Source organism: Buceros rhinoceros, unplaced genomic scaffold (assembly GCF_000710305.1).
Source record: "Buceros rhinoceros silvestris isolate BGI_N320 unplaced genomic scaffold, ASM71030v1 scaffold6793, whole genome shotgun sequence".
Classification (NCBI taxonomy): Eukaryota; Metazoa; Chordata; class Aves; order Bucerotiformes; family Bucerotidae; genus Buceros; species Buceros rhinoceros.
Genome location: NW_010402937.1, coordinates 51,417 through 64,947, shown reverse-complemented (window position 1 = coordinate 64,947; position 13,531 = coordinate 51,417). Strand labels below are relative to the sequence as shown.

The 13,531-nt window shown below is 50.7% G+C and overlaps 1 protein-coding gene across 3 annotated transcripts in view; it reads right to left on the bottom strand.

Annotated features, from left to right (window-relative positions):
* Positions 1-690: 690 nt before the first annotated feature.
* CLIP1 (CAP-GLY domain containing linker protein 1) overlaps positions 691-13,531 on the bottom strand; it is a 52,514-nt gene continuing 39,673 nt past the window's right edge. Inside the window, exons 18-25 of one of the 3 annotated variants that reach the window (XM_010132804.1) lie at positions 13,006-13,126; positions 9,342-9,394; positions 4,335-4,452; positions 3,926-4,079; positions 3,104-3,153; positions 2,351-2,356; positions 1,716-1,840; positions 691-1,119 (exon numbers count right to left, since the gene is read on the bottom strand). In XM_010132804.1, the coding sequence (XP_010131106.1) occupies positions 897-1,119; positions 1,716-1,840; positions 2,351-2,356; positions 3,104-3,153; positions 3,926-4,079; positions 4,335-4,452; positions 9,342-9,394; positions 13,006-13,126 (850 nt within the window). In that variant the 3' untranslated portion in view covers positions 691-896. Of the gene's footprint in view, positions 1,127-1,538; positions 1,562-1,715; positions 1,841-2,350; positions 2,357-3,097; positions 3,154-3,925; positions 4,080-4,334; positions 4,453-9,341; positions 9,395-13,005; positions 13,127-13,531 lie in introns of all 3 variants that reach the window. The other 2 variants (XM_010132801.1, XM_010132802.1) reach the window with 2 other exon arrangements.

Here is a 13,531-nt window from a genome sequence, read left to right as displayed (position 1 = left end):
CATTTTCTTTTACTTGTTACTGTTCCAGTTTCTTCCCAAGCCCTCAGCCTCACCCTTGTTCCCTTCCCCTCCGGGAAGGGAGGGGGTTGACAGAGCCCGTGAGTGTAGCGGCCGACCCAGCCTCAACCCCGACGCAGGACAGAAAGATGCGAATGAAAACACGCCTCCTTTTTTCCAAAATAGAACTTTAATATATATATGCATATATACACACACACACCACGCACGCACTATTGAGAAGCTGAAAGAACGCAAAAAAGAAGGGAAGTCCCACAAAGGGCTTTTGGGGTGCCCGGCCCACGGGTTCCTGAACACACCCGCAGCAGCAACGCTCCTTACCTGCTTCGCGCGTCCCCCCGGGCATCACACCGCGGCCCAGAGCGACCTCACAACCCAACGAGTCCACGGAAACAAAGAGGAAACATTTCTCAACCCAGTCCAGTGTCAAAAAAAGCTTAAAAACCTAAATGTACAAATTCAGCCTTAAAACGGTTTAGTGCAAATATGAAAATTAACAGCATAACTTTAAGGTACTTAAATAAGCTTCAGTAGAACTCTAGTGCTTCGTCCCTACCCACGTTCTCCCATCAACAGATGCAACAGCACAGGGGCATTTCTTGTTAGGAGAGGGGACAAACCCAGAACCTGGGAAGAAACAGCATGAAGTCATCTGTTAAACCATTTATTTATATTTCACTGAAGTTTATTCAGGGTATTTATTAGTGGAGGAGCAAAATATTTATCAATGTACTGATTCCGGAGTGGACGGGCAAGGGGACGGGAGCAAGGGGGTCAAGAAGCGCCGTCCCTGTTCCTGACATTCAGCAGAGAGAAATGCTGGTGGTGAAAATCGTCCGATGAGGGCGCACAGTCCATCCTCCCGGCCACACCTCGCGTTAGAAGGTCTCGTCGTCGTTGCAGTCGGCCGTCCAGTGCCCGAACATCTCGCAGGTATCGCAGTAGGGGCGTTCTTCTCTCCTGCTGCCGTGGTAAGCCGAGTGGGGCGGCTCCTCCAGCATCTGTGCCTGGGTCGGGCAGTCTTCGGTGTCGTGAAGATCAAAGCAGCCGCAGATATCGCAGAAGAGACGAGGTTTCTTCTTGGACAGGCTTTCCTCCTCACTGCAACATCAGCACCAGCACAGGTCAGGCAGGAACTTCCTCAGAAGGAGGAAAACCTGCTTCCCTGCCCTGCCCGATAAGCTGGCCCCTGATTATTGAGGCCGAGGAACCACCACGGTGAACAACCACAGCAAAAAACGTTAACAAAACTGCTTCTGAAGATGTCCTGACACCTCGACTACCTCGCAGTACCCCCGTGAGCCCTTACCCTGAAACACTAACTAATCAAACCGCTCTGGGTACGTATTTTCACACACACAGCCATTATTTAAAAAACACACGTGGGTGAACCCTCTCCTATTTCCCTGAGACAAGAAGTCACGCTGTACCGGACAGGTTTTAGTTCTGTTCCTCGGGACTGGATGTGCCTGTCGCAGCGCACATCGGTGTTTGCGATCGCTAACTACGGAGAATCGTTCTGCACCGCCAGGCAGTAACCGGCCTGCAAAGAAGTCTGGATTCGAACAGCAGACAGACAAGAGAAAGCTGCGGCTGTCCTGGACGGCTGAGGCCAGCCTGGTGCCTCGTGCAGCCGACAGAGCCGGCTGCTGCCGACAGCTCCCGAACGCCAGCCCGGGTTCCTTCGGGACTCGTACCTGTCGTAGTTATTGATCTCCTCGTCATTGCCGTTGAGCGCTGCCTCACACATTCGTTGTATTTTTGAGTTCAACTCTTCGTTTCTCCTTTGGAGATCCACTATCACCGAGTTCAGGAAGTCAATCTGTGACAGCGCAGAACAAGGGCAATCAGCAGGACGCGAGTGACAGTGTGGTGCGTGTACGTCTGCGTGAACTCCAACCACTGGATCGCCGTGTTAGAGAGCACCCAAGGACTCGCAGAACGAGGGACAGGAGCTCCCCAGAGGACTCCGAGCCTCTCGCGGCGACTGCTGGCCAGGGAGCCGCAGAGTTCCGCCCACAGCACGTCTGAGACGCTGGTGAGTCTCAACCCACCCTGACAGATTTATTCCTCTTTATTCCTAATGTTACATTTTGAACATAAATCCCGTGGTGTAATTCCGTCAGAACAGTAACCCCGTTCCTGTGAGCCCACACCTCTGAGGGACCCTCTGAGCTACACCGGAGGGCAGTGGGACAGAGCAGGGCACCCGCTGGCATGTCCCACAGCCACAGGCTGAGATGAGCAGGCCAGCACTGCTGAGAGCCACCCCGTAACGCTGGGCAAATTGACGTGGTGCATAAAATGAAGGAAGCCAAGAAGTGGGACAAACCTCGTGCTGATTGGACGGCAGAAGGGTTGTCATCAGCGGGTGGGTTCAAGGAGGCAGGAAAACAGAAAAAGATTGGTGTCAGTGACAGTGTCTCGGGACAGACGAGGAAGGACATTTCTCAGTCAGTGACTGACTCCAGTGACCTAACAAGGACTTTTGTAACGAGCAGAACGTGCTTCTGTTCTGTGTTTGCCACCGTTTGTCAGACCACGTGTCGTACTCTGACACACGTTTTTCTGGTACCAAGCACATGCTGGTACGCATTGGTCCCTTGCCCCGCTGTGGCCAGCCCTCACTCCGAGCAAAGTTCTGCCGTGAAGCAGCAGCAGAGATGAACGTTTCCCGCTGCAGCAGCTCAGAAGCAGCACGGCAGCTCAGGCGGCCCCTGTCCGAGCCGGCAAGTGCCGCAGGTTCAGGTGGGCCACGGCTTATTCCTCGTTCACATCCAGGAGCCCCTTGGAAAGGGCGAAGAGCCGCAGGTGAGTGCGCTCAGCCAGCTGCAGGCCAAACCCTCCCAGCTCTGCTTTCCTGCTTGCTCCCTCCTGTCCCAAGAACCCCGGCTGTTTCTCCAGGACCACCCATCTCTTAATATTCACTGTCATGAACATTTCCCTTCAGAAGCAGAAGGTTATAAGGTAAATCTGCACGTTACAATCCTGATGTACAGAATCTGATGAGGGACCGTCTTTGGAAAAGTATTTCCCTCTGCTACAGAGACACTGCGGCAGCACGCCGAGGTTTCAGGACAGATACCTGCTTCTCTTTCGCAATTTCATCCTGAAGGAGATTAGCAGCAATGTCACCTTTAAAGAAAGAAAAAAAACAACAATAAACCAAACAAGGTGTAAGTGTCCAGTAAAGTAAATGCTGGAACACACAAGGGCTCAGTCAGAGGCTGAAACAAACAACAGCCGCTGGTCTCCAAAACATCTTCCTCTCGCTGCCCTCCAAGCTCACGGTGTAAGCTGTGGAAGCGCCACTTCTCTGGGGAGATTTTCCGCCCGCTGCACTCCAGAAGCGATTCAGCACCGCACGGTGCTTCTTCAAGCACACAGGATGTCCGTGCAGGGGAGAGCGAACACGCGCAGCTCGGCAGAGGAACGCTCCTCTGCTGGGAAGAGGCTGCAGCGGAGGGAGCTTAGGCCGCTCAGCGCGCGGCGAGCCCGAGTGCCCGAAACGGGGGATCCCCTGCTCTGCTCGGGCAGGTGGTTTTGTTACGCCACCTACGTGTTACTGTGCGGCTGCAGCAAGGGATAACAAAGTTATTCGGAGAGAGCTCTTGCGCAGCGGCCACAGCACAAACTGCAGCAGGTTTTAGGGTCTGGGCACGTTCCACTGCGAGTCAGGCTGCCCCTGCCCCGGTGTAAGTGGGGTTCACTGGCAGTGGTGCCAGCACTCGCGCTTTGCAGCTGGTCAGAATTTTTCCTTCGTTCAAGGCCCTTACGTGTCCTACATAAAAAGTCCCTTTTCTCAGGAGGTTCCGTCAGTTAAACCTCCCCCTGACTGTGGGCTTACCGCTGCAAAGCTCGACAGGACTGAAGCTGAAGGTGTGGAGCCAGGGGAGAGGCTCTTTACCTGAGGAGCCAGTCAAAGGCTGGTCGTTGTTTTCCTTGAGTTTTTGCTCCAAGTTCTTCACCTTTTCCTCGAGTTTCAATTTATCAGACTCCAGCGACTTAACCACCGACTGCAGGGTTTTCGCAGAAGCGTTTTCTCCGCGGAGCACCGTGATCTGCAGGGACAATTGGAGAATGCTCAGGCCTTCCAGAACAAAGTGGGAGCACCAAGGCAACACCCTTAGTAGCAAGGGCTAAACGTACTCCCCAGAAGTCACCTAAGGAGGCCCAGACACCCGAAGGTTCAGTTTCACAGTTTACCTACGGTAAATAAAGGGTGAGCTAGCTCTGAAGAGGACGCACACAAAGCCATGAGCTTGTAGCCACAACGCGATCCTAAACGGAGGAGCATCCCACTGCTCTGCACTTACCTCGTTTCTGAGTTTTTCCAGTTCCTCATCCTTTTGTGTGATCAAGGCACTAGTAACGTTGATGGATTTTTGTAAAGATGCTCTCTCTTCATCAATTTCTTTTTTTAATGTTGATTCTCTACAAGAAAACCGAATACAACCGGCAATCATCGAAAGAATCGATTACTGTAGTCCCCTGAAGATGTGTAATTTATTTCAAATATTAGTCTACTGTAAGACGTGGTTCTGAAAAAGCCACTTTCAATTCTGTTCTTGACTGTGATTTTATATATGTTCAAACATTTCAGGTGTTACAACCGTGGAAACAAAGCAAAAACTTTACCTAGGTGGTACATGCCAGAACCTGCAAATCATCGCATCCATTTGAGTTTAAAGCAGCAAGTTAACAGACTGGGGAGATACAGGATAAACAGACACGTTGCACAGTGTTCCACAACACCTAACTCCGGAGTTTTGTCACTTCTTGAAAATTAACGACGAGCAACAAAACACACATGCAAAGCTCATTGTACAAGTTGTCATGCAAAGCACTGATGATGCTGGACATATCAGCTGGTCCTCACTAATTTCAGCGACATCATTAGCTCCTGAAACGCATTCTTGGAGAGTTTCTGGGCCTTAAACAAGCTCCGGCACAAAACCAGGTGGGATTTGTTTTACTCTGTGGAAGGAGGGCTCCAAAGAAATCCTCCAGAGCAGGCACAAAGCCCTTCGGGGTGCGCACAACCAGTGCTCCCAACCTGATCCAACAGAGACGTGACTCTTGCCTACAGCTCCTGTCCTGACAGTCGCCTTAAGGCATCGCAGAGCTGTGACATCCTCACGCTGATGCTAACGAGCCTTCCTGACAGCTCACACAGTTCACAGATGGGGAACTGCCCTCTGGTGCAAGGACTACGGCTACTAGAGTTCCTCATGAGCAGAAAGGGGGTTTTTTCTTTAAAAAAACATTGATACTCCAAACCCTTCCTTATCTGGAAGGGAAACTCGCTCTTCCAGGCACCAGCAGCGTCCCGCAGCTCTCAACTCTCAGCTTCTGCAGGCAGAGCCAGTTTTCTCTGCGATTCCACACGTGTCGGTTTGGACAAGCACGGTCCAAGCAGCGAGCTGCTGCTCCCCTCGGGAGCTGAGAGGGCTGAGGAGCAGCTAGGCTGCTGGACGTGAACCCACCACACAAAGAGCGTGAGGCAGCCCAGACTTCAAAGGTACCAAGTGACAGACCCATTCCGTTTCGGTCACTGAGCTGCACTTCACTCTTGGGACTGCGTGAGGGATCAGAGCAGAGAGTGTGACACCGCTCGGGAGGAGGGGACAGCTCTTAGGGTCAAATGGAAGAGTTCTCACATCCGCTGTATCTACAGTTAGTGAGAGCCACGATACCCAGCCCATGAAGTAGGGTCAATCGCACTGACAGGGGTAAACAGGAAACTCAACAATGAGAGCACAATCAAGGCAATTCTTTCATTGTTAAGATTATGCTCGAGAATGGAAGCAGCAAGTGGAGAATCTGGGGTTTTGAAAATGCAGCTACCAAACAGGAACCAAAGGGTTGACTTTGGTTCTGGTGCATTTTTACAATGAGAGAATTAATATAAGCAGAAACACAACAAACTGCAGACTGCACAAACCTGCCTTCCAATACAAACTATGCTCCTGCTAATAAAAAACAATTTTTTGGTTTAATTTTTAATAAACCAAAATTTATTAGCTCTCCTCGCCAGCCCTGATTCCGCGAAGCGCTGAAAGCGCGACAGCAGCCTCGTGCTCTTCAGCAGGGTTACCCACACGCCCCGGCCTGGCCCCTGGTTCTAAACGCTTTGCTGAATTGGATCGGAAGCGGGGGGCGGTGGTGTGGGAAAGAAAGGTGCCACCAGCGCACAGGACGCTGCCGACGGAGCCAAGCCGCCCTCTGCAGTCCACCGAGCTGCTACTCCAGCTGGAGCAGGGGGAAAGAAGAGGTGGAAGTTGCTGCCCACAAGCTCTGCTGTACCTGAGGCTTGTCCTGGGCTGCCCCTGGCTGCACGTGCCGCTGTAGGAGGGCAGAGAGAAACCCCAGTGACTCATCTCACGCTTCAAGAGCTTGTGATCGAGCCCACGGTCCCACTTTCTGGTCTCTTTCATCTTGGAGATCAAGACCAAACACATGCTTCTTGTACAAATATGGTTAACTTGCCATTGCTGGGCTTGGTTTCAACTGCCACAAGCATTTAGGGGGTTGAAAAAGGCAGAAAGTTTGTGGGTATATAAATATACATTTTCAAATTGAAGGTAGGAGTCTACAACAGTGTAACACGAGGGGGGAGAAACGAGAGGAGAGGAAACAAGAGGGCGGCAAGGTCCCTGCTGGTGGCACTGCTGGTTCCTCCCCAGGGCAGTCTCTCCAGGAGACTTCTTCTGAGCCTGGAGAACCACCAGCCACCGCAGCTGTGCGTCACCCCTCACAGGTACGTGTGATCACAGCTCACTCCCAGCGCCCGCGGAGCCTGCCCCACCGATGCTCTCAGCTTCAGCTCCGTTTGTAGCAGGGAACTGTGAACGTGAGGAGCAGATGCTGCACGTGAAATAACCACATGGTGATCACTTGCAAAAAAAAATCTTGCAGAAACTATTTTATCAGGAAAAACAAAAGGAAATTGATTCTGTGAACTTAAACCTCATCCCTGCGATTCAAGTCCACGCTCTCTGCTTGCCAGTGGGGATTAAAGAAAAACAACAATGCAAATGACTCTGTCCCTTCACAGCCACTTTAAAATTGCACTGTGAGGGGGTCAACCACGTGTTGAGCTGCGTGTGGGAGTCACGGGGGAGAGGGGTTTGGTTTAACGTTAGAAAAATCACCCAGATTCTTCCCTTACTACAAAAATAAGAAATTCTAAGAATGAAGCAAATACCTTAAAGTGTTACTGGGCAAGCTTTAAAAAATGCAAGATAACAAGAACCACGTTAGAAACACGGAGTAGAAACGTAAAATACTGTAAGGAAGAACTCAATTTGCACCCAGGGGCTTTTTTGTTTTCTTAAAAAATATAGACTTTTTTATATATATATGTAGAGCTGAGTATTTTACAAAACAAAAGCAAGACACCAAGGGACAAAGGCAGCCAAAATATGTACAACAACTTTACTTAAAAAAAAAAAAATTATTTATTGTAACGTGGATAGACTTTCTTGAGTCTTACCATTAAAGACAGACAGATAGAGCAAAGGAAGCAAGGGCAGGAAAGGGAAGAGAGAGGAATGAGATGAGTATCGAGAAACAGCGCACGCTCAAAGACAGTAAGACAGTCAACAACCCACACTGAGCCTCAGAGCCGAGGGAGCACGGACCCCCCGGGACGCCCCACACCCAAACTCCTGCCACTCCTGACTGGACCCCTCTCCAGAGCAGAGAGAGGATTCCTGGGCGCGGGAGGGAGCCGAGATTTGACTGAACTGAAACACAAAGATGTCTCATCTTCAGCGGAATTTGGGCATTCTGTCAGCAAGTGACATTATCTGCTGGCGTCTCTGGAGCAGAGGGGCCTGCCGTCTGCTTCAGCGTCAATTGTTTTGTCCTTCCTATTGGAGTTTATTCAACACTGTTGAGGAACGTCATGAAGCCAGTCACAAATTTGGGCATCTCAGTGTAACTGGCTGAAGGCGAAGTCGTGTTAAAATTCGCCTCGGTGATTTCACAGAGTGGATGCCATGAAATAGAACTGCTGAAAGTGCTGAACGAATACTGGGTCCCCCAGCCCTCCTCCTTTTCCTCAAGTAACTTCCAGGAGTTAAAATTCAGTTAAAACAAGTTAAGGAACAGGCTATCAGCAGCTTCCTAAGCTGTCAGCGGCACTAATGTCCTCCCTTCCCCCCTTCCTCCACATCAAATACTCTGGGAACGCTCCTTAGCTGGTGTAAACAACTCATCACTGCGCGTGGCAACTACAGATTTCTCTCCTTATCTTCTCCTTCACCTCACCTTAAAAAACAACTTACACTGAGGCTACTCCTGAGTGATGCCATTCCTAAGGCTGGGGAAAGCCAGAGGTGCAGCTGTGACCCGCCTCTCCGTGCAACAACTGACCGAACTCCTGTCGCTCGTGCGAGACCCCGTGTCCCTGCTGCCCTTGGCAAGGGTGTGAGACACGACAGAGCACGACCCACCTCCCAGGTAACAGGTCCTTCGGGAACGCGGAAGGGCTCAGTGTCTCATGCCGCGCCGCTGAGGAGGGGCATAAGCACCAAAGTGCCACTCGCTGCTCTTCGGTGCCACCATTGTAAATTCTGGAAACTGAACGGGTCGGTTTGTTTTCCCGGGAACTTGCTTGGCGTCCCGGGGAGCCGCCTCTTTTTCTAAGGATTTATGTAACTCCTTTTGAAAAGCCCTCACTCTCCTAAGGACACTGGGGCACTTTCCCATACACGTACCGCAGACAGACAGCAAAGTCTGTAACTTGGGACCATTTACTGAGCAGCACAGTTCACAAAGGGATGCCCCTGTCACCCTGGCGTTTAAAAACAGTGCTGAATGAACTGCAATAGCTACCACCGCGGTGGGCTCAATATCCCGCACGCATCAGAACAACCCATTCAGTGCTGGGCCTGCTGCTTTTCTTTCTTTTTTTTTTTTTAAAATAACGCTCCCTAGCATCGCCGTACATTTCCGTTACTCCTTGAGACCCTGATGGCTCAGATCCTTACGCCTCTTTTGTATCAGACCAAGGGACAATCCAACATTCCAGAGCAGACTGAAACCTAATGCTAAACTGGGGACTGAAAGCCAAAGGTGGGAGGTGCTGACTGAAGAGGACACGGTCAATACCGTGCTGACGTTAACACAGCTACACTTCCCTCTCCCTTTTCAAAAGGAAAACGTGGAAGATCCTGACTATGATCCAACGTGTGTAACAGCCTCAGCACTTCTCACTGGACACCACGGAAAAGAACCGCTTTCTTAGCGGGGGCTTTTGTTTTCTGAAGTTTTCTGTAGGACTGAACAGTTAAACCACACCAGAAAAAACGACTTACCTCTTTTTCATCTCTAATAACTGGTTGTTGAGTACTGATCTCTCCTCTTCCAGCTAAAACACAAGATAAAGACTACAGTTAACGCGCTCAGGAGCATTTCCTTAGTATATTACATCAGAGCACCATTACTGTCATAAAACCCACGTGGGAGAGGCCAGAGAGCCTAAAAATCCTCAAAGTAATCGATTTCTACTAGGACAGCACGGGTACAAAACCGAACGGTCCGTGACCAGACCATCGGCTCACGAGGGGCTGTCACTGCTCTGCGCAGTATTTCCACGTCCCACGCTCGAGAGCGGTGTGTGGTCAGCGGTGCCTTGCGCGGTACTTCTGGGCCCCACACACACCAAAGAGAACCGCGAGCTCTGTGCGCCGGGCTGGTGAGTTTAGCCCAGTACTGGCGAATCACTGGATTCACCGCTGTTCTGACCCGGATACTGGTACTTCTGATCGCTATTTGTTACTGTACGGTTATTTGGAGATAAATTATTGATCCCCAAAGCTGCTGGTCTGGTGTCTGTTACTGTATCCTGAAGCTGTTAACTCAGCAGGGCCATCGCAAGCTCCTAGGACTAGTAGAGCCTTCAGCTGAAAATACTGTCTCTGCGGGTTCTTGGGGTCCACGCTGACAGGCACAGGTAGGGTTAGGAAAAGCAAAATGGAACAACCAACCACAATCTGTTCAACAACGAAACTGTAAAACCCCACCACAGGAACACTGGGGTAACTGAACTTCTGATAAGGTCAAGAATTAAGTATTTTTCAGGCCAATTAATTGTTTTTCGCCATCCTTTCTTCTTACTCAGCGGCCGGAGTCAGCAGTTTCTGCCCTGCTTTGACTTGAACGCAGCCTCTGCTGAGATTTCACGTGCTTTCATGGCTCATCCACAAGGTTTGCAAGAGATCCACTTGCACCATTTGTTCCCCAAGCTCCGTATCTATCTGACAGGGAATCTTTAACTAATTACCAACAGCTAATTATTTTTGGATCGATACAGAAAAGCACCCCTCAGCATCTTTAGAACTTTAACCTTTAGATGTCAGGATAAATCATTCACGAAAGCGTAGTCATTAGTTTTGCAAAGTGTGTCACACGCAGCCACAGATTCACTAACCCAACTGACTAACACACTTGCTAGAATTTATATCATTACCATAGCGACTGCTCAAAATACTTAAAACCTACCCCTGCTGCCTTTCGTGCTGCATTTTAATGGGTGCGCGCACAGAAACTCCCGCAGCCCGAAGCACTGCCACGCTCTCGGATTTCCTCCCTCCTGTCTGATTTTTCAGTATCCGCTGCACATAAAATGCAGCTCCATGAGCAATCGCTGCTCTCTCTGAAACCTCTGTTGCCACCACGGACACTTGTTCTCTAAAGTCTTATCGAGCGATTCTTCACTGTAACCTTTTCTCCACTCCCCACAGACAGCTTGAACCCAGGAAGCCCAGGGTACGCTGCAACCTGGTGCCTAAACACAGTGTCCATTCACCCGACAGACAGCAAAGCGGAAGCGGTGGTGGGGTTCACCGACTGTGCCAGCCCGAGGTGGCGCCGTGTGAGAACCCGGCTGCTTTTCTTGCCCTTTCATGAAGGGAACCCAGCACAGTCAAGGGCAGAACAAGGAGACTAAGTTTGGGCTGGGTGAGACCTGAAGGGAGCATGCACCAAGTCCTGCTCCTCAGGGTAGCAGCAGGTTTCTCTCAGACTGAAAAGGATGGTCAGTACTTCACTGGCGCCGGACGAGATGGGGAACGATTTGAGGAGCAGCCGGGAAAAGGGACAGTTCTGGGCATGCAGACAATGTGAGCTGAACCACGCCGAATGGAGAAAAGCTGCGCTCGTTAGTTATGTGACAGCAGGAAACTTGTGTTTTAAATGACTCCTTTGTTCCTTTTGCCCCAACAGAGCTCCCTGGAACACCAGATGCCTCCTCCCTCTTTGAGGAGGCCGCACAGTTCCCGTTCCTGAGACCTGAAGACGCCACAGCCCACATACTATGTTTAGAAAACCAACAGACGGCATTCCCACGTTTCTAAGATGCAGATGACACCTTCCTCGCGGAAGAGGACACAGTGCAACGCGAGTGGCTGAAGGAGGCAAACAGACTGTTTCTCCAAGCTCGAGCAGATCTCGCAGAGCTTTGATCTCGGAGCCATCTACTCCCAGGCAGAAAGGGCCACGGTGCGAGTGAACCCAGAATACTGCTGTTTGCGGGATGAGGGACCAACCCCTGCGCCCAGCAGCTTACAGCTGTGCGTGCTGGCGGCGAGAGCAGGATCCCTGCTAGTGGAGCCACAGCGGGCAGGATGCCGACAGCAGGGCTCCTCCACAAACTCATCTGGAAGCGACGGAGGCCACAGGCTGAGGCTGTGGTGACCACTGCCAGCCTACGCCTTGGGGATGCAGCGCCCCTTCCCTCAGGGTCTTTCCGTAGGCATGAAGATTTGACCAGTGCTGCTGAATCCTTTTCAAGTTACAACTGTCTGAAAATACCAGGTTGCCTCAAAGACTCTGCAAGAATTTAAGAAAAGATGGGGGAGTGGGGAGCAGAGCTCCCGCGGGCTGCTGAGGATGACAGCGCTCGTACTGCCACTACTCAGATGCGGCATGAGTCAGTGGCTGAGCCCACACGTCTGGGACTCTTCTTAACCATCTCCAGAGGCTCTTTTAAGATGAAGCAGCTCATGCATTACTCCTGTCAGCAGCCAGAAGGGTTTATAAACTGGCCAGGTCTGCAGACACCCATCCTCAGAATTTCCACCCAGGACCCCTGGGGAACAGGCAGCCTCTTGGCTTTAAAAGCACGAGGCTTTGTGCAGGACAGGAGAGACCTGGCCCACTGTCACACGCCTCTTCTGCACAAGAGCTCTCTCAGAAGGGCACTCTATAAACCCACGTCTTCTACGCTCTTGCTTTTGGAGCAGCTCTTCGGAAGACACCTCCGTGCTGTGGCTGTCACCGGAACTGCTCCGCAAGAACTAACCCTCCATATTTTACAGCTGTAAATCCCATTTCTCTTTTGGCACGTACCAGTGTTAGCAGCTGTGTAACTAAGACCATACTTCAAGGTTCCAACAACATGTTCGAATGTAACAGTAAAATAAAAATAATTAAGAGTCTCTCTCCCCCGTATAAATTACCACCAGAAAAACCTCTCGCACCGATTCTCGTCCTCCAGCACCCACTGCCTGGCTGCAGCACCGTTCACGCACCTAGCACGGGGTTTAAGCAGGGGTACACGTGCATAGTGCTTTTTAGAGACAGAGCCCAAGCACGTAGTTCCAAACAGCATTCTGAAATAATGTCCTAAATACGTAGTATTATTGGAGTAAGGAGAACTAACTAGCGAGGGGATTTCCACAGTTGTATAACAAAATTACCACCAGCAGAAATAGCCCGTGTCTGTTAATACTCTGGCTAAAGCATATTTCATTCATGCTTATTCCCAAGCCTCCTCATGTCCCTCCCGGGTTACACAACCTCCTGCTAGCCCGCAGTTCTAACCTCCTAGTGCAGGTGGCTCCCAGTCTTATTTTAAAACCTCCTCGGAACAACTCATCTTTCAAGCACAAACATGCAGCGCAACGTCACCCGGGCAGCAGCAGAAACAGCACGCGTGGCACTTTCACCACAGACCGGGGAACGGTCCAGCCACTCTACCTTCTGATGGCCTGTGACTTCGTCCCTGCTCCTGACCAGCTCCTCGGCAAGTTTCACGTTCTCCTCTTGCAAAGCCGCAAGCTGCTGGGACTTCTGAGCTGCTGCCAGCTTCAGCGCTTCGCTGGGAGGACAGAGAGTGCATCGTTACCATAGGAACGAAAGAGGCAAGAGAAAACTGTGGGAGAGATTCAGCTTCACAGCTTGGAAAAATACATCTAGGTCACGTGTCCGATGGGATCTATAATAAAGGTGACAATCTATATCTCAGAGGAACGGGGGCAGCGTTCACCCTGGAACGCCGCAGCAGCACAAAACTCCTTTTCCTTTCCATCTCTCAGATACTCAAAGAAACGGAAGGTGAGTTCAGCCTGTGAGCTCTGCGTGCTTCTGATGGAGAGCAAATGCTTGCTTTTAGAAACACAGGGTAGGGCTTGACACGAGTATTGGCGAGGTTTATAGCTAGGCTTCCTCTGAAGTGAACTAGTGAACTTTGAACCAGAGGAAAAACATGAGAATTGTTTAAAAA